General features: G+C 45.1%; 1 protein-coding gene across 5 annotated transcripts in view; it reads right to left on the reverse strand.

Annotated features, from left to right (window-relative positions):
* Stard13 (StAR related lipid transfer domain containing 13) overlaps positions 1–23,101 on the reverse strand; it is a 394,637-nt gene that overhangs the window by 143,864 nt on the left and 227,672 nt on the right. For 2 of the 5 annotated variants that reach the window (XM_052754621.1, XM_052754619.1), the window contains exon 1: positions 18,894–19,192. The exons of the other annotated variants lie outside the window; for them this stretch is intronic. In XM_052754621.1, coding sequence (XP_052610581.1) covers positions 18,894–19,062 — 169 coding nt within the window. In that variant the 5' untranslated portion in view covers positions 19,063–19,192. Of the gene's footprint in view, positions 1–18,893; positions 19,193–23,101 lie in introns of those variants that run through there. 5 annotated transcript variants of the gene reach the window in all.

Genomic DNA, 23,101 nt, shown 5'->3' on the forward strand with positions numbered 1-23,101 from the left:
ATGGCACTTCCATCAAGTTGTTTCTGTTGGTCATTTGGTTGCGGTGACGATAATTAATACACATTCCAACAGTATAAATGATACAGGAAACAATTATGTTTAGTGCTAAAAGGTAGTGCCTCCTGATTTTTGCGCTAGTCACCGAAATTACTATAATGGATCTCATGAGAAGTTTGCCACTGTCCTATAGCTCTTCCAGGAGAAATACAAATGCTAGTACAGCAGCGGCCACACAGAGGTGAGCTCTCGAGAGAGGGTAGGCTCCCGCTCTTCAAGGACACTATGATTTTCAAAGAAGCGGGGCAGTCCATTTTTCTAGACCAGAGCCCTGTTGCCTTGATTCTAAGACACATGGCCAATGAATGGGGGGACAATGTTCTGAAGCCTTAACCTGAGGATTCTCCCGGCAGCTGGGAAGAATCAAACTTCCTGTCCTGCAGTAATGCCAGCGTGGCTGCTCTCTGTCAAGTGGCCGGAAGTTGAAGCAAAGCAACAAAATAGCACAGTCACAAGAGCGACGCACGAACCGAGCCTGCCATGATGCCCCACTCTCTCTCTCCGTGACCGTTTATCTCCAACTCTTTGTGGAACATGTTCCAGGTTCACCCACAGTGTGGATGATGTGTGGCTACACGCCAAGGCACTTGGCTAAAGTAGGCATTTTATAAACCATTTCGAGTGAGTGGCTGACTACGCATCCTATATGAAAACGAAAAGACTTCATTTCTTGGTAAGCCAGTCGAGTGGGTTACGACACAGATAGGCAACGTTTTGAGTTTAGCAGAACTTAGTAAACACAGAAGACTTGAAAGGCTGCCTTTGAAAAGAAGCCAAGGGGATCCTAAGCTTTGAAGACAGATTGTCAATGTTAGCCGGGCAGTCTCTGGTCTTTTAGCTGCAAACTTGAAAGTAGGGGAAGGCAGGTGGGACATGCTTCCCCTGGGCTGATCCCACCAAGCGGTACTAGAGTTCTCAACTAACCAGGTAAATATTTTGAGGGACCAGTGCTGCATTTGGGGAAGGTAGGCTTGATCTCTGACCCATCATCAAATGTTAAGTATTCTTCTGCTGTCTTCAAGCCGGAGTTCAAGTTCAGCTCTGGACTTACATGGTTTGGCCTCGTTGGTTTAAGCACAAAATGTATTACCTATTTGAGCTATACTTTGACAGCTCTGTACTTGCAGAGATAAAACCATTTGACTGGGAAATTCCTTGCTTGAAAGTGCAGTTTCTAAGTTGTTCTTGTATTTGTTCTCTTTCTCCGGAGGCATTTTACACAGGTCAATTTTAGGTCCACCATGGCAGTGGTCTGAAGTTCCACTTGAGATAGTAATGAACAGCCTGGCTTTTGATCTGCCCTGAGAGTAGCTGACTCACCATAGAATGGGTCTTGCAGCTTATTGTTAGTGCCATAGTTTCTTTTCTTTCTACAGTGAGCATCCATATGGGTGCAGGTGCCTCACCAAGCACTTTGCAGGCATGGGAATACTTTATTCACACAATTGCATGGAGTGGCCATTATTGTTATTATCATTCTTTACAGTTTAGATGCGGAAACAAGTTTCCAGGGAATCATGGGAATTACTCAAGATCTCTTAGCTAGGAAGTGCTGAGACTTGGATTTTGACTCCTGTCTGGGAAATAACAAGGCTGGTGTCTCTTTAAGCATATTGCCTACAAACTAAAAATTTCAGCCTCTCTGAGAAGTGTGCTAAATCAAGATTTTGAAGTCTTCAGAGCACCCAAGTCAAATGGCTAACATCAATCAAAAACATGCTAGTTTACTGAAATGGCTAGCCATCAGGCAGAGCCAGCTATGAAGGAGCAAAGTGTTCTGCTAAAGCCAAAGCTGCTGGGAAACCCAGAGGCATTGTGGGCATCTGTGTGGAGGTGGAGGGAGGTTATTCTCACGCTTGAGAGCAGGGAAGAAGTCAGGAAACTCCAAGGGTTCGTTTCTGGTGGAGTAAGCAGTTTTAGCAAGCCACGAGTTTAGGTATTCCCCCGTCAAACAGTCCCCTTCGGTCTTCAAGTTCTCCCTCCAATTCCACTTCATTCGGGATATACAGCCTTTCCAAACCGTGACCAGGTGTACTTTTCAAAGATGTCATTCACGTCTCGCTAAGTAGGCACCCCACTCCTGAAACCCAACCATCAGCGTAAGCATGCAAATATTTAAACCACGCAAAATCAAACTGACATTGAAGCGATGGAAAGCCGAGTGAGTAATGGGCTGTGTCTACACAGTGTGCGCCCCATGCTTCCACTCTTCTTACCAGCTGGGCAGTGTGACACCGGCCTCCTTGTCCCCTCAAAGTCCCACAAGCAACAATGAGCTAAGAGCACGCCTGAAGACCTCCAGCTTGGAAGGCCATGACTGACTATCGTTCTGAAAGGACCAGCTAACTGCACAAACGCTTAGTCTTGGGAAGTGAGCCGGCCTCCCATAAACCCAAAGCCTGTCATTTACCTCACCTGGCCCTGTCACAGTCCCTCAAGCTGTGACACAACATCTTCCACTGTAAAAGGTTTTGTTTTGCTCATGGTTCCAGGAAATTATTCATTAAGGATGAAACAACGCTTAGTCAAATAAAAACACAAAATAATACTCTTGACTCTTCAGGACTCAGGAAAAATGAGAGGGGGAAATTTGAGTTTGCAATGACCGTAATGAACGAAAATCAGTCACTCATCACACCTCAAGCCTGTGAAACAATTTTAAAAGAAGCTGAGAATTAGTAGCCTCGGGAACCAATTTAAAACAAACCAAAGCTAGAGTGGCACATTCTTCCCAGGTCCTTGGGGATGCTGTGAATCATTCTTTTTGGAAGAGAAGCAAGCTTTGTGCTTAACCCAGGACAGTGAAGAGTGGAACCATGTTCTACAGGGCTCCAGTGTTTGCATTAAGTCCCATCATCCTTATAGCAGAGACCCCTACTCCGGAGCCACCCCAGAAGTGGAGTACCACACATTCACCTCAGTTAATTTTTTTCATTCATTTTTTTTTCTCCCTCAGTAATGCTGCTGGTGAGCAGGAGCTGGTCCTCCCAATTAACAAAGAAAAAACCGAAGCACTGGGGTGACCGGAAAGCACTGGAGTCCTCGAACCCAGGCTGCCTGCCTCCCTGATCACTCCTTTGTTTTCCTGATGGGTCTTCCACCCCGTGGATGTTTCCAGGCTACAGGGAACTTGTGTTTGAAAGACAGACATTCCTTGGCACTGTCTGTCACCTTAGAACCCTGACTGGTCTGGAAAAATCTCAAGCTGCGTGCAAGTGAACACCCCTAAATTACCCTTTTCTGCTTATGACTCCCCTTCCCTGGGTGATCTGCAACCCGGCCGGCTCCTGACAGAAAGAGCAGTTGTGCAGCAGGGGAGGGGTCTGTTTATTATTTTTTGATCCTGTTTTGCTTCTGGCAAAATTTCACAAACAGCCAAGGCTGGCAGAACCCCAATCATTTCTTCTGACGAGCTACTGTTCTGCAGCTACAATTGGGACTATTTTGGTCTCAGGTCAGAACTGTCCAATATGCAGGGGCAGGGGGATGGAGGGACCTCCACACGGGACTTCTTCCCGTGCGTAAATCAGGACCCTCTTTAACCACTCTTTCTCGGAATTACAGAGCTGAGGACTTTGAGACCCACTGTGCCCAGATCAGCACAGGCCTGATTCAGGTCCCACGTGACCAGCTCCCGTCTGAAAAGACCCACTGTGAGGGCACATCAGCCCCAGAGCCTTGGAGGAAGTGTGGGGGAAGGCTGGGTACACCACCCAGGCACTTTCGAGGGAGAAAGGCAGCATTTTGAAGGGTTGGAAGTGGGGAATCAGGGTGAGGGTGGAGGAAATCTGTCCTTCCCCTCTTTTTGGGCCAGAGCCTACCTAACCACGCGAGATTCCGGCCTCTGGCAAGAAATCCTGCTGCCCTGACATTTACTTTGGACACAGAGTTCTTGATAAAGAGCAGCCAGCTTTGGCAGGGCAGTGGGAGGGCCTTAGTATAGGACGGTCACAAGGCTCTGCTGCGGGTTGCAGCTGAATGAGGTTCTCCAGCGATTGGGGGTGGGGTGGGAGCTCGAAAGGGGAGGAGGTCATTTGTGTCTATAATGATGAATAAATGCTCAAACCATCTTTGGCTCCAAGTAAACAATGCCCACCTATAATTAGGAGACGGATGGGGTTGTGCAGTGGTAAGCAGCATGGGCTCCTCACTCATCCAGACTCGAGTTCGGAGGGCAGCTCCAGCACTCACTGGTTGTAGGACTTGAGGAAAGTTCATTTGGGGCCTTTGTTTACTCACCTGAGAAAGGGACAGGGTGAGTCCCAAGGTGTGAGGACTGATTATGTTTATTTTCCAGATGAGTAAACTTAGCTCTTGGGTCTTAATGAAAACTCAGGAGGAGGACCATACCTAACCATGCTAGATCCTTTGAAAACAATTGCTGGATTATCCTGGGGAAGGCTCCGGAAAGGTAGCTGTAACAGGACTGTTGCTATACTCACAAATGACAAACCCTCCAAAGTTTAAGAATGATGTGAAATATCAAGAGCAAATGGCTGGCCCAGGCCTGAATGTCTTCGTGCATACAGACGTTAATCAACTTCACAGGCCACTTGTCTCTCCGCGTGGGACCCTAAGTCTTTTTACTGGACTGATCTCCTGAGAATGTGAAGAGGCAGGGCTCGCCCCCAGGCTCTGGGTACATCTGCACAGACTCAAGCAGGCTGAGGAAGAGTGACTGACAGGCTGGTGAGCTGAAAAGAACTTGTCTGCACCCCACACCGTTATCGGTGTCACGTGACAAAGCAATGCGCTTCAGTGGGTAGAAGCTACAGGGTCCAGGGCAGGCTCTGAAAGGCTCTAACCAACAATGACAGGAAAAAGACTCGGGCGAAGGAAACAGAAATAGAAGGCCTTGTGAAAAATGTAGCTGTGAAGCAGGAGGTGAGGGAGGAGGAAAAGGTGGACTCTGAAATGATTTCTACCCTGGCAGTTGGTTAATGTTTTACCATCGCAGCTGCGTGCTGCCAGGCTTCCTGATTCGAGCAGGTGAGTTTATATTAGTTCGCCACAGAGCCAGTCACGGAAACGTGCTTTTCCATTGCACAGAATTCCATTTGCAAAGCAATGACTTGGAGAAAATGAGATTAGAAACATTTAAACCTGGAACGGGGCAACAGTGCCCCTCCTGGACACCACAGGCTAACAAATAAAAACACCAGAGATGGGAGTGACTACTTCCTCCGGGGTCGTTGGTCACTGGGGTCCCTCCCACAGGCCCTCAAACAGTACAGGCTATTGCCAATGTTATCGGTTACTCTCCAGAACTTGATGGCATGATCCTAATGCTGAAGACACCACACACAGCGAACATGGAGAAAGCAAGCTGGTTCCGACTCCAGCTCCACCCTACTCCCTAGCTTTCAGAGACATGTGAAAAAAGGAAAAGTTGCGTATGGCTTGTTAGGTCTCAGAAAAACAGATATGGGGGAGCAAAACTTCCTAATAAGTGATGTTGAGACCAATTGACACGTCTATGTATCTATCCCACAAGACAACACGCGTGGAATCGCTCCCCCAGGTGTCACACCACTAAGAGGATCTGTGTAGCCTTCCAGGGTTCATTATAAGCCATGCGCAGACTTCAAATACTGCATCCTATAAAACAAGGTTTTTACAGGGCTCAAAATTAACGTTGTTATAATGCACATAAAGGGCTGGGCCCACTGATTCTCTGTTCTTACGGACGTCTATCTGGAGGGGATTAAAAGAATCTATTTTCTATAACATCAATGAAGTAGAAGCTTCCATAAGGTCTATCTGTCAAAATGTCAATACATTTATTTCTAAGAATAAATCTCAATATCATATTCCTATTTCATCTCTCTTAGCTGAAGGAGTCAAGAAATACAAAGAATATTCTTCAATTAACTGGAATGAAGCCCTTAAGAGAAACGAGCAATTAAAATCTTGGAAAAACTTATTAGAATTGGCACAGAAAACCGATAACTTAGTTTTTAATTTGTCAACTGGGCATAAATCTCTGCTGACTACACAGTAAACAGGGGGTCGATATCTAGGTTCTAGAAAGAACTGCAAAAATTAAACAGCAAAAAGCTCCAAACCACCTAATCAATAGATGAGCTGGCGAACTGAGCAGCAGTTCTTAAAAGAGATATGAATGGCCAATAACAACTTGAGAAATATTCAATATCCTCAACCACCAGGGATAGGCAAACTAAAACTGCTCTGAGGTTCCATCTGAGTCCAAGGAGACTGACTGACTGTCACCAGTAATGACAACAAACGTCACAAACAGACGACAACAATGCTTTTGGACACGTGGGGAAAGGCACACCCACCCTGATTTACCACTGGCAGGAAGGTAAGACTGTGGTCACTGTGTAAATCATTTGGAGGGCCTTGCAGGAAATACAACTAGAACTACCACGTGACTATATAGTCACGTACCACTTGGGTATCTACTCAAAGGACTCAGAGTGAACATACAGCAGAGATGCTTCACATCCATGTTTAATGCTGTACTGTTCAAAACAGCCATGGGGAAAAAAAAAACTAGCCTAGATATCCATCGATAAATGAATGGATAGTGAAAACCCGATACACACACACACCATAGACTTTCATTCAGCTGTAACAAAAAATGAAATTGAGACATCTACAAACAAATGGATGAAACTGAAAATCATTCCAATTGAGCAAAGGAAGTCAGAATCAGAAAAATATTGTTTTCCCTTATAGGTGGTACCAAGATTAGAAGTGTGTGTGTGAGTGTGTGCATGTGTGCTTATGTGCTTGTTAGTTTTATGTCAACTTGACATAAGCTAGAGTCATCAGAGGGGAGGGAGCCTCAACTGAGAAAATGCCTTGTAAGATTGGGCTGTCGGCAAGCGTGTAGGGCATTTTCTTAATTAGTGATCAATAGGGGAGGGCCCCACCCATTGTGGGTGGTGCCATCCCTGGGCTGGTGGTCCTGGGTTCTATAAGAAAGCAGGCTGAGCAAGTCATGAGGAACAAGCCAGTAAGCAGCACCCTTCCATGGCCTCTGCATCAGCTCCTGCCTCCAGGATCCTGCCCTGCTTGAGTTCCTGTTCTGACTTCCTTCAGTGATGAACAATGATGTGGAAGCATAAGACAAATAAACCCTTTCCTACCCAGACTGCTTTGGTCATGGTGTTTCATCACAGCAATGGCAACCCTGCCTAAGACAGCGTGTGTGTGTGTGTGTGTGTGTGTGTGTGTGTGTGTGTGTGTGTAAGAGAGACAATGTATGTATGTATATGTGCACGTATGTGAATGTGTGTATGTATGTGTATGTATGTGTATGTATGTGTGCATATGCGTGTGCACGTGTGTGCAGGTGCATGTATGTGTGTATGTATGTGCGTGTGTGTTTGGGTGTATCAGTTGACACTACCGAGCAGCCCATGGGAGGAGGGAACCAGATTTTCAGGGAGGCGAGACACAGAGAGGGCGATGGAATCCATTTGATCAGACAGCAGAAGGGGGACCTAACTGGGAAGAAGGAAAACAAGGGGACATGGGAAAGGGACAGAGCTGCGGACAGTGGGGGAGGGGACAATGACAGCCAAGTATAACCATGCAGATGTAGCAGCCGCCGTGCTGAAGCCTACGGCTTCTCACACTAGCCTTAAAATTAACAAAAAGAAATGAATTTTAAAAGCAAAGCTTATGTTCATTTTTGCGTGTTCTTCCCCAGAATGTTCCTCTGCATGAACATTCGGGATTGGGAAGTTCCTGTAAAACTGAAAATCTGAAAGTTAACATTAGTTCAAGAAGTCACACTGATTTGGAAGGAGGGGGTCAAGGAAGTGTTTAAGATTGAGTCTTTCAATTTGTAGTCACTGTTCCCAGGATCCTCTTCTGAAAACCAGGGGCTACAGACCCAGTGGCTTTAATCTGAAATGTGTAGGCCCAGGAGTGTCTCTGATTTCCATTTGTTTTGCAGGTTTTGAAATATTTACATATGCATGAGGAGATCTCTTTGGGGATGCAGCCTCAGCTTTAGCTGTTCATTTATGTCTCTCATGCCAGAGGGCAAGCTCATACAGTGTCTCCAGTGAACAGCCACTGACTGCATCCTGAGGTCAGGTGGGGAATTTCCACTTGTGCTCAGTGAGCCTCAGATTTCCAGTCTGTGCGTTGGGGTGCTCAGTGCATGTGAGACGCCCTCACGATGGCTCTGTGTGTTGTTGAATGATGAGAATGATGGTGGCAGAGCCCGATGGACACACAGCACAAATGACCTTTCTGCTATTTGTTAATGTGACGGACACAACCGGGAAATGTAGACTTGGTCAGTGTTACGGTCTGAATCCCGTGTTCCTGAGATTTGTATGCTGATGTCACAAGTTCCTCACAGTGTGACTCTCACCGGAGACAGGAGAGACAGTGGGCATGAAATGAGGTGGCAGAAGTAGACTCTGGTCCCCTCTGCCTGTTGTCTTAACAAGACAGGATTAGAATACAGACATACGTGGGGATGAATTGTGAAGGCCAAGGTAGGAGATGGTCATCTAGAAGCTGAGAGACCCGAGGAGATGGTCATCTAGAAGCTGAGAGACCCAAAAAGGTACCAACTTCCCAGCACTTTGCTCACAAATTTCTAGACTCCAGAATGATGAGAGAACAAATTTCTATTGTCTAAGTGACCCAGTCTGTGGTACTTGGTTATGGCAGCCCTCCCTCCCATCCCCAAACAAATACAGCCCATTAGCAGCATCAGCATGGACTGTAAGTTTATATGACTCCCTTGGTTATTAATCCATGTGCATACCTTTCCCCAACACCAGTCACCAAGTGATCTGTTGACAATTTGTGTCATGGAAGAGGAGATTTAGATCCAGAAGACTCGGGTGACTCACGCCATCCCTTGTCCAGGTTGGGTGAGTTTCCTACTGCGGACACCGTATGCTCTGGAGAGGCATCAATAGTAACGAATTAAAAGATCCTTATTTAAAAAACGCTGCAATTTACCCCCAGATGTCCCAGGCACAACATCTCGCTGTTACTGATGAATGAATCTTCCTTCTCCCAGGCCTTGATCTGACCTCCTCCTCCAACCGCTTACCCCGCAGACCTTCACTCTATCACAACACCACTCCTGAGGCTTCAGTCCTCTCCCAGGCTCAGAACTTGTCACATGTGATGTCAAGAGTCAGGGATACTCCGTATCAAGTAATGCCTCTGTTACTGCCCAGGAGACATGGCCCCTGGGCTTTGCCGTTGTCTATAGGAGGTGAAACCTGGTCCTGCACTAATCATTTCAGGCCAGCTCAGAGCAATGGAGAGTATCATTACTAACCAAAGAAAACTACAACTGGGAGGGGTAATAATAGTTTTCCCTATAGTTTAAAAAAGGAGGAAAGAAAAGAAAAGAAAAGAAAGACAGACCACCAAATTCTTGTTTTATAACTCAGAATTTGGGGACAGTCACTTTCTGGGGACACATATGGCATTACGTACGACCGCTCCAGTAAACATGGCACATTCTTTGACCGTAACTTGACAGGTCTTATGTACATGGAGGCTCAGTATCTGCTTTCTTATATCAAACATCTAGGCACTGTGTTCTGTGATTAATCATATCCCTCATTTAATCCCTTTAATAACTCAGCTGCAGTTACAGAGCTTCACTCTGCCCACCCCAACTCTTAAGAAACTTCATTAGGCCACCCTGCTGGGCAGGTTTAGGACGAGAGATTCACCTCAAGGTACATAACCACCAAGGCCTGCAGGGGTTCCAGACTGTAGGTTTTGAAAGTTTGGGTGGTCCCACTGAATGGATGGGAGAGCAGCAGAGGCGCCCCCATGAGGGCAAATCATCCTCAGGACTCGTGTGAGTCAGGGCTGCCTCCCCTGCTTCTCGCCAAGGTTCTCCTCAGTCTTCTTCTAGGAAGCCAGCCATAAAAACGCCTAAGCAGCTCTGTCTGCCACAGACCACAGGCCTCGAGCACAACGGGTCCACCAGTTTGCGGGAAAGGAGGTTCACAGGCCCTCTGACCCAGGACGTCCATGGTGAAGGAGGCAGCTTGATGACCATGAACAGGACAATCACAACACACAGCTTACAGAAGTCCTGCTGACGAGGGCTTTTAACAGGTTTCAGTGTCTATTTTGAGAAGTGCATATAATGGGAAATATTCTGTGTCCCTCCAAGTGTCGGGTGGGCTCCCTAAGTTTCTCTCTTAAGAACTCCGGTTCTGCAGCTAGAGAGGCAGCTCAGTGATCAAGAGCACTGGCTGCTCTTGAAGAGGACGTGCGTTCTCTTTCCCAGCACCCATGTGGTGGCTCACAACCATCTGTGGCTCCGGTCTCAGGGGGAACCAACGTGGGCTTTGGGCCTCCATTGGCCCAGCACACACATAGTACACACATGCATGCAGGCCAGACACCAAAATACAAATAACAAAAAAAAATCTTAAAAGGCATTTTATTCGGATGAGTATTAGAAACCACTGCCAGGTTTGACATTCTTTCCTGAGTCTTACAGAACTTGAAATATTGTAAATAATTCCACGATAGTAAAATTTTCTATGAGGAAAACATGACTTTACGGCTATACAAACTTTCCCTAGCATGTTATTTTGTAGGTGAAGCGCAACTGTTCACTTACAGAAACCCAACACTGAATCAAAGGCTCATACCATCCATATGTGTGGTTTTTCCACACTTCAAAACACCGGCCTGAGTCAGGCACGTGGTAACTGGCCAATCCCGCTGTACGCAATTTCACTGCAGTGTTCCTCAGACTGTTTGGCAGGTGGAGCAACGCAAATCATTTCTATTTCGGGCAGCTCTGCCTCCTTGAGAATCTTTAAAATGGATTCCTGTACTTTACGAGCAATCATTTGTCAGTATGGCCAGATAGTTTGGATTTATTCCCATTGATTTCCTTCATCTAACAGCAGCAGCATATTCTGCATCTTTAAAGTCATTTTTCACCCCAAGTTCTTACTTGAATTCCTTTAGATGCTAAGTTGGGGGGGGATTTATGTCTCTTCAAACACGGGTGCATAAATCTTCCCAGTGATGTGTCCTAACCCAGATGGTCTCTTTCTGCAGAGACTTTGTAGTCTGATATGACTTTATGAAAGAGCACCAGACTAGCTGGGAAGTTACTTCATGCGTTCCTTTGTAGAGTTTTGATATATTGTGAATATCTGTTTAAAAAGGACCATGCATCATGCAAATGTTCAAATGCAAAGTCTTTGCCAGCAGAGGAAAATATCCTAAGAACGTATTTGGAAGCTTTCTGGGAATTCACAAGTTGCTTATAAACTCGGTTCAATAGATTTTACTGATTAAAATTGCCTATATTCTGCCCAGTTCCCTTTCTTCTGCATACTTCTTCTCCTTTACACACAGGGCCTTGGGATCATGAAGGGCCGGACACCATCCACTCACTGTAACCAAAGAGATTTCTGGACCATAAACTGAGAAAGTGATAGGTACCACCCGTTAGGGCCTGGGTTTCAGTGAATCCTCACCTAGAGCCGTGGAGAGTTGGATACTGCTCTAGGGCCACTCGGAGCTTCCCTGTGGGTGAGGATTCAACTTCTAGGCAATCCTAGAACATCTTCAGTTAGCTACAGAAATGCCAGACCCCTTCAGAATCCATCCAAGACTTTAGTTAGATCAACCCAAAGCCAGAGAGCAGCCTATGCCCACTTCTGGCTCATCAGCACTTAGATTTAGGCTTCTCTGGGACTGGTTATACTGTTGTGGTAATTAATAACTGCTCAAACACACTCTCAATTTTCTATTCAACACATGAGCAGGGGCTGTCTACTCAGAATAGAATCTGCATTTCATTGTTTTAATTTAAAAAAAAGAAGATGGCTAGCTTGCCTCTACCCGGTTGAATTTTCTTTTCTGTCTTTCTCTTTTTTAGTTCGTCTGTTTTGAGTTTCCTTTTTTCCCCTGCTTCCTTTGTTCGTTTGCTTGTTTTAAAGAGAGTAAATGAAGTTGAGGGGGTAGTGTGATGCAGAGGAGAATCTAGGAGGAGTTAAGGGAAGACAAAGAATATGATCAAAATATACTATATGAAAAAATTTAATGAACAAAAATTTAAAAGACGTGGAATTGGCTATTTTTTAAAACAGAATATTGCAATGTCACACTTCAAGGAAACAAAACAAAACAATACAAAACTTCTAACTAGGTATTGCCAGATCCATGCCAGAAATATGAAGAGAATTATCTGAACAGACTGCAGGACACGAATTGGCCTCAACCCGTTTTCCAACTGGAAGATGTCCATTTCCAGTATCTGGTGCAAAGTGGTTTCCTAACAAAGAACGGCAGTTTGAACAAACTGCTTTCTGCAGCAGAGTTTCTCTGAGCCTTCGAGGTATATGAATTTTCAGGAAAGGAAAAAAGATGCATCATTTCCCAAATTACTTAACTACAGAAACAGTTGCCGCTGGAATACCCATCTAATGGGACTCCTGCCCTACAGCACAAACCTGGGAGCCCTGTTTCTACATGGTCTCCATGTTCCTTCTAAATTAAGTCAGAAGACTGTGCCTAACCCCTGTCTCATCCATTCACCCCTCTCCAGATACTTTTATCGAGTTATAACTCGTTGTGGTGGCCCTAAGGCCACCGCCAGGTAAAAGAGATAAATGATGGGGTTAGAGAACTGGCCCAGTGGTTAAGAGCACTTGTTACTCCTGCAGAGCATTGGGGCTCAGTTCCCAGCACCTACATGGTGGCTCATAACAGACCACAACTACAGGGAATCCAATGACCTCTCCTGACCTCCACAGGCACCAGGCAACGCATGTGGTGTACAGACATACATGCAGGCAAAACACACACACACACACACACACACACACACACACACACACACACACACGTGTAAAATAAATCCAAAATGAATTTTTCAAGGAAATAAATGATCCGTTACTCTCAGATGCAGTTGTCGTAGGAAATTCTTCCAAACATCAAGTCCCACGAGAAGCTGTGGCACGTGTTTTTACCTTATGGACCTGGAACGGCATCCCTTGACTGTGTTTTCCTCTCTGTTCCTTTCTTAGACACTGGAAAGTTGAAGTCCAATTTGTGGCCCATTTTTAATAGCTATTTGGGACCTTGTGTATTTTATACTTCCATGTAATAATGCTTCTTGATTTTCTCTTACAAATTAACCAGCATTTTTCTTTCTGTCAGAATTTTTTTTTCTCTCTCATGATCCTATTGAGTTGTATCTTCTACAGACTATGCCAACTAACATGTGGTACCTTTCCCCACCCACCTCATGTTCCTGCTGCCCCCAGGCAAATGGCAAATGATTTTTAAATGATCTCTGTTTTATCCAAATATCTGGCATGTGATTCATGGCTGGCTTTGTCTTTTTGTATATTCTTTGTTGTATTCTCATAACTAAATGCAGAGGCAGAATATATCCTGGTTAACGACATTTCTCTTTTAAACCCCCACCCACATCGTCCCCCTTTCTAGGAGAGATTTGCTGAAGTTCACTTGCCATTTGCTCTTTGGAAGCTTAGCTGTTTTGGATCATCCATTGACATTTGCTAGGGCTATCCATGTTGAGCTGCTGACTTGGGAGGGTGATCGGTGCTCCTGTCTTGCCCATAATTAAGTTACCCAGAAAAAGGAGGATTCTCAATGTGTAAGAGCTGGTCACACTAATCATAGATTTGACTAGGAATTAAAGTACAGTTGACGGGGGGGGGGGGGGGGGGGCGGGGGCGGGGGGGGGGGGAGGAGATGTGTGGAGATGAGAAAATGAATCCCCTTTTCCTTAAAGTACTGCCACAGAATCCAGACTTGAGAACTGCTTGAAGGTAGGCTGTGTGAGGAGCAGCAACCTGGGGCTATAGGCACATGGTCTTTATGTTCATAAGCATATCTCTCTTTCTCTAACTTCTTTCTGGGGTATACTGGTTGACCTTCACATTTTTCTTTCTACTAGGTAGTAAAGTTCTAAACACTGTCTGAAGTTTTTGGCTTAAGCCACTAGCCTGTTTTCCTGTAACTGTGGTTAAATAGTACCCTCTCTGTACAGGCCCTCCAGCAACCCCCACTCAAGAGAAACAGGCTCTGATTTAGAAAATGTGACTTATGCCAATTGCCACACTCTCTTTTTCAAGAAGCTTGGGCAACATGGATGGGCGACGGCATTCCCAGCCTGTTCTCTGTGCTTCCTCTGTTCCTTTGCGTCACATTCACCCTGTGATTCAGAGAGGACCAAATACTTCAGGGGAACAAATGATGGTTTAATTTAGGCTGACACTATTCAGTCGGGGTGCGGTGGGTGAGGGTCCTCACTCATCGGGGACAGGCAGTGCTCACCACTTAGGTTGGGCAAATTCCCAAGATGCCATTTGACAGAGTAATGAGGGAGAGAAAATATGCCACTCACACCCGCTGGAATTAGCTGGGGACTGAGCATGCGCCACTTTAGTTAAGTTTGGGGCTGTCACTGTGTCTGTTTAAATTCATCTGAGATTAAACGTCAAGGAAAAACGAAAGCCCAGCTCCCGCTACTTTCCCTAGCAGTGAGATTTTCTGAATTCTCTGTTCTTATCAAGCATAGAAATCTTGTGGTGAGCACAAGAGCACACACAGACATTCTCTACTTTCCACACCCCTGATATCAGCTGGACATGACAACAATGTCACATTAAGGCCAGGACCCCTGAGGGAAAAAAAAAGTTCCTCTATAATTATAGTAATTACAACATTTAAATAGAGCACAGACCGCACATTCTTACGGTCTCAGGACATAAATAACAAGAGCACATGGGTCAGACCTAAGCAAGGGGATGCTGAGCAACACAATACGGAAAACTGGAGTAAGAATCGTCCTTTTCTCAAGGGATACCTGAGAACACGGGATTCTCCAACTTCAGACACGAAGGCACTTTACAGAGAGATTAATCCAACCCTTGTTGTTTGAAAGAAGTTTCAGGGGACTTGTGACTTCCCCGAAATCATACGAGAAGTTAGTAGCAAGAGCAAAACAAAAACCTGAATTCGCTTTACTGCTTTCTTCAGAAAACAGAAAAATTAGAAGCGCCAGTTGATTAGACGGCAGAGACGCCTTGCCTCCATAGACGGCAGATGCTGTGACCCCACAGTCAGCAGAGACGCCATGACCCCACGGATGGCTGAGATGCCTCCACAGACAGCAGAGGCCCGTGACCCCACAGACGGCAGAGATGCAGTGACTCCTTTGCGGTTGTTCTCAAGTTGGATTTAAGTCCCTCAGCTTTCTCTACTTGCAGTCAAAGAATTACTGATATGGCTACAGAGAATTCTAGAGCAAGTCATAGTCTGTCCACATTGCTCACTCAAAAGCAAAGGCCCAGTGATGCCCTGGAAACTGCTATCATAAAGATGGACAGTGTTAAACAGAGCCTGGATCCCCGCCTCTTTTTTCTTTTGTAGGTAGATTTTACTGAAATCTGGGCCATGTCATGATGGTTTTGAGAATTTCAAATAAAAAGCATGATAGATTTCTTCAAAAATAATCACATTTATGGATCTGCTTGAATTTGCAAGTAGGGTGTGTGTGTGTGTGTATGAAAAGATATTTTTTGATACCCTAAAATAACGACATTGGAAGGCCAGTTCTCCTACAGCACACCAATTATGGTAACTGCGTTTTTAAAAAGGAAGTATGGTATAGACACACAACGGAATACTACCCAGCATTCGGAAGGAGACAAATCTGGTGAAAACACTATAATTCAGAGAAAAGCAAGACAGTGTTAGGCAGGGCCGATGGGAGGCAGGAGAGAAGCTAGTGTTTAACAGGCGTACTGAGAATTTCGGTTTCAGCAAGATGGAAAAAGATGGACGGTAACGGTGGCCGCAGACATGATGAGGACGACCATTCAACACACTCTAAAGCAGCTGCTGTTCAGGTTGTGTATATTTTACTACGATAATATTGGGAAACATCCAGTTCTTTCTTGCCATGGCCTAACTATACCTTACACCCACATCCTCTGTTCTCTCTCCACGGTGCCTCCTAGTGAAGGAAAGAGCTAGTGAGGTCCTGGTGAGGACCACTGTCACCTCCTTTCTATTTCTGCCATGATGATTTCCAGATTGAGTCAAGCAAGAGCGGGTTGGAAAGGGCGGCCATCAGAGCAATGTGACTTCCGGTGGGCTCTCGCTCTGCTGTCCAGCACTCTGTTGTAAACCTCTCTCTTTTTAACTGGAATTAACTACAGAGCAGTTGTATAAGAGGCTAGAGAAACGATGTGTGCATGTTTTGGAGTACGCCCTAAGACAAGCAAGCCTTGATTCATCTCGGATTCGGGCAACAATTCTGGTCTCAGGCATCATCAAAGGGTTCCATTATTTCTCTCCCTTGTTTTCTCTTCCCATGAGCATATCTGCTGTTGAATCATGCCCATGCCATTCAATGATTAGCTCACTAGAATGAGGTCATCAGAGAGCAACTTGCTCCTCTCTGTACTCGACCCCCAGCCACAAGAAATCATAATCGTGGTGCCGCAAATGACATTAATAAGTGAAAAGTTTCTTTGAAAGATCTAAAGCAAGATGCTGAAATTTTGCTGCTGTGACTGTCATTTTAAGATGTTGATATACAAATACAATACATTAATTTTATATGAACTTTACTTTAATGGAATGATTAAAGGTTGTTAGTAATCTGCGTACTAACCAAACCAAACAGACCCAAACTCATAGCACATTGCTCCCACTACAGAAGTAAAACCTAACTGGAATCACACAATGAGAAGCCAACTGGGATTCTGTAATGGAGTACACCAACGAGATCTTTGGTGTACGACAGAACCCAAAACCCAACCGTAGGTCCAGCATTTTATCTAACATTCATTACACACACACACACACACACACACACACACACACACACACACACACACACAGTGTAGCGCATTGAAGAGCATGAGTCTCAGAGGCCAGCTCCACTGTACGACTCTAAGCATCATGTGCCTGTTTTCTCATCTTTACAATAGATCTAAAATGGCACCAAACGATTAGCACTTTTTTGAGAGAAAGGTAAGTCAGCATTCACAGCTCTCACATCCTGATATGTTGCAAATGCTCCATTAATAACATGTGCTGTGAGAAGAATCACAATCTATCAGTATGGCAAATCTGATAAAAATCACTTTGTATCTGCTCACCCAACATTGTATATTAACCCATCATGATTTCTGAATCACTAGAGGGTGGGAATTCTTTCCTGTTTCCTAACTGTTGCTTTTAACCTTTAGGAATCCCTTGGCTTCAATCTTTCCATTACCCCATATAGAACAAGGAGGCGCCTCAAATTTTCTAATTATTCAAAAATAAAACACAGACAGGGTTATAGTGCCATATGTAAGAACGATCCACTTTCGATGGTAATTCATGAAAAACAACCATCATCCCAAAAGAACATAAATCAATGACCGACGATACATATAAAGAGGATTGGAAAGATAGGCTGTTTCTAATATGATAAGGAGAGATTGGCACAGCTTGCAGATAACAGATTCACATTGCTTACAAAGTCCCAATGTCCAACAGAAAATATACCTAATACGCCCCCACCGTAAGAAGTTTCTAAATCAAATATGGAGCTGGTTCTCATTCTCAGCTAAATATATTTTTAAATCAAGCCACAGGGAATACTTTTGTTTCTATTCAAGTGAGACTTGCACACAGAGTTCATGGAGTGACTTAATATCCTTCCTGCAATCAGAATGGTATGCGGCACCAGTATCCTTCACACATAGCCAGTTCCTGAACCTTCACAAACAAATGCCCATTCCCAAGGAAACAATCTCATTAGATGCCGCCGGCTGGAATACGTATTGTTCCTCTTGGAGACATTACAGTGAGATCTTTTAAGATTGCAGACCTTAGCTTCCCCTCTAAAATTCAATATAGTCTCAAATACACGTATTTAAGTGGGAACTCCATTTTCATAATTGTCTTGAAATTCCTGGTAGGGCCAACGGAATGATTTAGTTAGGTTTGTTGTTAGTAGGTAGTGACTATGTCCTGACTGTGGATCCGGATGTGTCTGTCTTTTAAAATGGTCACTAGCTCAGGGGCTTCCTTTACATTCTATGCCGTACAAAGTGTGTTTTAAGCTTTAAGCCTTTAAATGAAACAAAACATGAGTTTTATTAATGTTCAGGGTACAAGGGTTTCCCCCCCCCCCTTTGAGAATTAAAAAGGATCGCCTAACTGCCTATAATCAGTACTGTCCCTTTGCCTTAGGAAGCCAGTGCTCCTAAGTGTGTGTAGTCACAGGCTCTGCTTTGAGGTGAAGAGTCACATTTATCCTTTAGCAAGAAAACAGTATCAACAAATCAGTGGTGACTATCCACACAAACACACGGGCAGGAAAAGAATGTAATTCAAGCTGTCAGCCCAGTGGCCTTCAGCACAGATTCTATTCCCACTGCTCCCTTCAGTGAAGACGTCCTATAAACTCCAGGCAAGCTGGACATTAGTCCCTAACCCTCTGGTCTCTCCTTAATTAAATAAACAAGTGTCCACTTTTAAAATGTGACCGGAGTATGCGTTTACTTGCAGAAAAGCTACCCAACACACACACACACTGAGTAAACCTTTCCCATTTGTTCTGTTGACACACAGAGGATTTGGAATTCATGATTCGTGTCCAATTGGGAAATATTTTTGTGAGTTCTGCGGCGCTCAGTGCTGTCACAGACTGCTTATAACTGGAGTCTAAAGTTATCTGGAAGAGTTCCCCCGCAGCGTGGCATAGGAATCCGTGCGGTGTTCAGTGCGAACAATAACTTTGTAAGCAGCACAAGATAGAGCCAACCGAAATGAGTGGCACCCTGGCAGTGCCCGCAACTCACCTTGCTGAATTTTAGTCACTAGGTGATGGCGTGCTAGGATCCGACTCATCCTGTAGGGAGAGCGCCTGGCAGTCTGATCCAATCGCAAGTACATCTCCTGGCTCTCAGGTGTCATGGGATTTAGATAGTAGCAGCCTGCAGCCGGGGTCCTGGGCACCTGGCTGAACATCTCGGGGGAGCTCCCACGGCCACCTCAGCTGCCCGTGGCTGTTCGCAGCTGTCTCCAGCCTCGGTCAAAGGCACCAAGCCCCAGGAGACAGCCACAGACCCAGCGATTTTTAAAAAGAAAAAGGAGTGCCAAAAGCCACAAGTCAGAATTCCAACCCTCCGGGTCCCTCACGTGACCCCGGGAGCCAATCAAAGCGCGCGGAGAGGGGACTGGGCGTGCTGTCTGGCCCGAGCCGGCCGAGAAGCTGTACCAGCAGATCCTTCACACCGGGCTTAAAGCAAATAGAGCATGGAAGCGCCTGGGGCTGACCAAGACCCCGAACCCCAGAGCCGAGAGAGGAGAGAGGCACAGAGAATTCAAGAGGGGCCGAACAAGCCCTGGCATAGGAACCCTTTCAGGTTATGAAAGTTAGAGAAAGTGTTTCGGCTTCCTAACGTCAGCCGCAACTAGGTTTAAAAAAAAAAGGGGGGGGGGGTAGCTGTGTTGCTTAAATAAATCATTTCAAATAAGCACGGGTCCCTGGGTGTAAAATGTTAGCCTTCATTACAACGGAATTAATCAAATAAAACGTTTCAAAGAAAAAAACAAACTTTTTAATCCTATGTTGAAACCAGAGGCACATAAAGACCCTCTGGACCACCATGTGATGGAGCATCAAGGGCTCTCACAGACAACAGCTAAAGAGATGACCTGTGCAGGGTTGTTTACTAAGCACCCACCCATGCTCCCTTAATTTGTCTGCTTCCCCAGTTTTTAATCACCATGAAACAAATGCAAAGTACGGGTCACATTGAAGCCGCTGCCGAGAATCACCACACAGGCTGCAGGTATCCTTGCAAAGACTGCGGACCTGCTGAGCCACGGGGAATGCTTGTAAAGACTTATGGGAAGGGGTCACATGGGAAGGGGTCTCGATTTAAAAAAGAAAAAAGAGAGAGAAAGACAAACCCAATGCTAGTCAACAATAGTATTTCTGACTGGAGTGATGTAGCAAGCCAGACCCAGGCAGAGATATTGGATAGGCTTAAAAAAAACAAAACAAAACAAAACAAAAACAAAAAACAACTCAATCTCCAAAGGGACAGACATGGAGTCCTGGAATTCTGGGACACTGGGAAGAGCTCTCCCTGCAGGACAGTTCTATACCCACATGCTCACAGGCTGGGAACCAGAGAGTGTGGATACAGAAACTGCTACTCAGTTTGACCATATCTAAGGAACAACATGAGAGTAATCAGAATCTCTCCTCCCCATTTTTTTTTCCTCTTTAGAAGTGTTTGACCTCAAAAGAGAAAAAAAAAAAAAAAAGAAGCCCACAGAAAACTTATCAAATTCTAAGCCAGGAGCTGATGAATGAAGTTCTTTGGGTTGAGAAGCACATGGATATGTTGTTCTCGCTTTTGGCTGACTTTGGCTGACTCGGAATGAGAAACAGCCTAGCTACTAACTGGAAACTTTCAGTTTAAAGTGTAACAGGGAGCTGGAGAGATGGTTTAGTGGTGAAGAACCTGGTTTGGATCCCCAGCACCCACAAGGCGATTCTCCATCCACTGCCTGCAATTCCAGTTCCAGGGATCCCACGCCCTCTTTGGGTGTCTGTGGGTACTGCACTTATGTGCTGCACATGCACACCCTCAGGCACACCGGCATACACATCAAATAAATAAGTCTTTAGAAGTTTAACAAGACCCCAGTTGAGACCTTCTTGTTATTATTGCCCCATGTTGCTTGTCAGCATTTGGTGCCTTTCTTTGTGGAAAGTTTTGCTGGCCTAATTTTATAACATACTCTCACGGCAATAGTGACTAAGCCTCATGTGATGACTATGCAAAAAGAGACAAAGATAGTTTTCAGGTAGAAAAGAATCAGATCATGGGCTTTGTGTTCGTATGTCGGTCTAAAGATTCTTGCTCTCCCACATCCTTTGTAGAGGGTGAGAGGTATGTGAAGCTGGGTATATCAGTAGCCTGGAGCCGAGTAGTTAAATTCTAACATAGTACAAGATGCTATTAGCTGAGTTCACAGCAGCAGCTCTGACTGCTGTGGGACTGAGACACTAACTACTGTCAGCTACTTTGGGCCTGTGCTTTCGGCGTGACAGTCTAACACCAGGGGCATCAAGCCAGATATGGGACGTTATCACCTTTCACTGGGGTGAGTGAGGGTGTGGAGCAAGGGTGGAGGAAGAGAGAAAGAAGGGCATGGTGTTCAGGAATACTGTATGTGATCCAAGAAACTAAGTAAAGGCAGGAAATAGGGTGTAGTCATTTTACAGTCATGAATAACCCTTAAAGGCTGGACATCCCAAGCGCCAAAACTGTAGTTAGTTGCTTTCTTGGCTACTTTTTTTTTTTTTTAATTCCTGCAATGATTCTTCCTCAGAAGCACTGTAGTTACTGGGGAAAAAATTGTGGCATGTTGTCCTGTTTCCTTGTTCGTATAATGAGGAATGTGCTTGGAAAAAGCCCACAGTCTTACTCTGAAAACATCAAGACTGTAACTGTGTACAATTTGACATGTAAGCACACAGACATGAAAACAACATTGTATAGATGGGCAACAAAGAACACAAACTGAATTTGACAGGGGGCGGGTTGGATTCTTGATTGAAAGAGATTCAACTTAGAACAAAGGCCTGATACCACAAAAGCCAGCCAAGCGCATCCGAGGCCAAGAGCCCCGTCTCCTCTACACCATATGCAACGCCCCTAATTCTTATATTAGAGTCCAGGCGGTGTCTGTTAATCCGGCCAACTGCCCACCGTGGCTTCATCACTTTGTATTTCTAAAGCAGTTTATTTAAAGCAGAGGGGTGAGATCACTGAGAACTTGCTTTGTGGTAACTTATTGCCATTGCCATGAAACCTTTGCTCATGGATTGCCTTCCTCCCATGGTCCTGGTGGGGGAAAGCCCAACCATGGTGGGCAGCTCTGTTCTCTTTAAAGTTACTGTTGACTTTCTGGCTTGTCCACCCTGCACATCATGGGGACAACGGCCACTCTACTCTGGTGAACAAGTAAGCGGAGAACTAAAGACTGAGGGAGGAAAGGAAAGGGGGAGAGACCCAAATGTAAGAGGATCTTTCATGGCTGACCCTTACTTCCATTCTAGTTCCTTTAAAAATGGGGAGGAATCTGTGGTGTCGGTTTCTAGTTTTTGCTTGATTTGTCTTCTCTGCCAATCTAGAACAGTCTTTGCTCACTGTTTCAGACACGGAACAGGCAGATGTAGATTAAGACAAAAAGAACAGAAAAAAAGAAGTGAGGACAACTGAGCCAACTAACCGTGTTGGGCACCTACCGCACGCCAGGCCTCTGCCACGTACAGTTCTTGTGTTTAACAAATCTCCTCATCAGCTAGTGAGGTACTGTATTTTATGGGAAAGGAGGTAGAGACCCATAGAGGTGAAGTAATGGCCCAGGCCACAAGCAAGTGCAGGCAGAGCCACTGTGTGTCTCCAAGCTGATGACATTTTAACCCTTTCTATTAACACTCACTAGGAACAGCAAAGGCAAAGTCCTGCACTGTAAAAAATGCTGGAAAACCATTAGGCGATAGAATGTTGGGAATATGTTGAAAATCATTATAGACTTCCTTATTGGTATGCACTCCTGGGATGTGTAAATAGAAATACAAGCATGGGATGGGTCGAATCCCACTGAGACTGAGATCTGTGCATCCTATAGCAGTAAGTCAGAGTCCAGACCACTTGACTGTTGATGGACATGGGACCTCTTAGGAGCCGTGGCTGAGAACTAGCCTCAGCTCAAAGGGAAGCAGTGATTGTGCCCACACAACCCAGTCCATCTGTGACGAATCTGTTCTGCAACTGTTTCCAATGAATTGAAACATTTCCTCACAGGAGGAATTAAGCGGACTCATAAGACTCTGGGAGCAAAATACATTTACAAGGCTCAGGAAATTCAGAAGGTTACAGATTCTCAAAGTCCATTAAAGTGACCTCAGCAGCAGCAGTGTGAGTCAGCCAAGCCAGGCTAGGCGTCTTAGTGATGCAGCTGTGTGCTCCTTTAAGGAACC

Source organism: Peromyscus californicus, unplaced genomic scaffold (assembly GCF_007827085.1).
Source record: "Peromyscus californicus insignis strain IS unplaced genomic scaffold, ASM782708v3 Scaffold_2__1_contigs__length_46816999, whole genome shotgun sequence".
Lineage (NCBI taxonomy): Eukaryota > Metazoa > Chordata > Mammalia > Rodentia > Cricetidae > Peromyscus > Peromyscus californicus.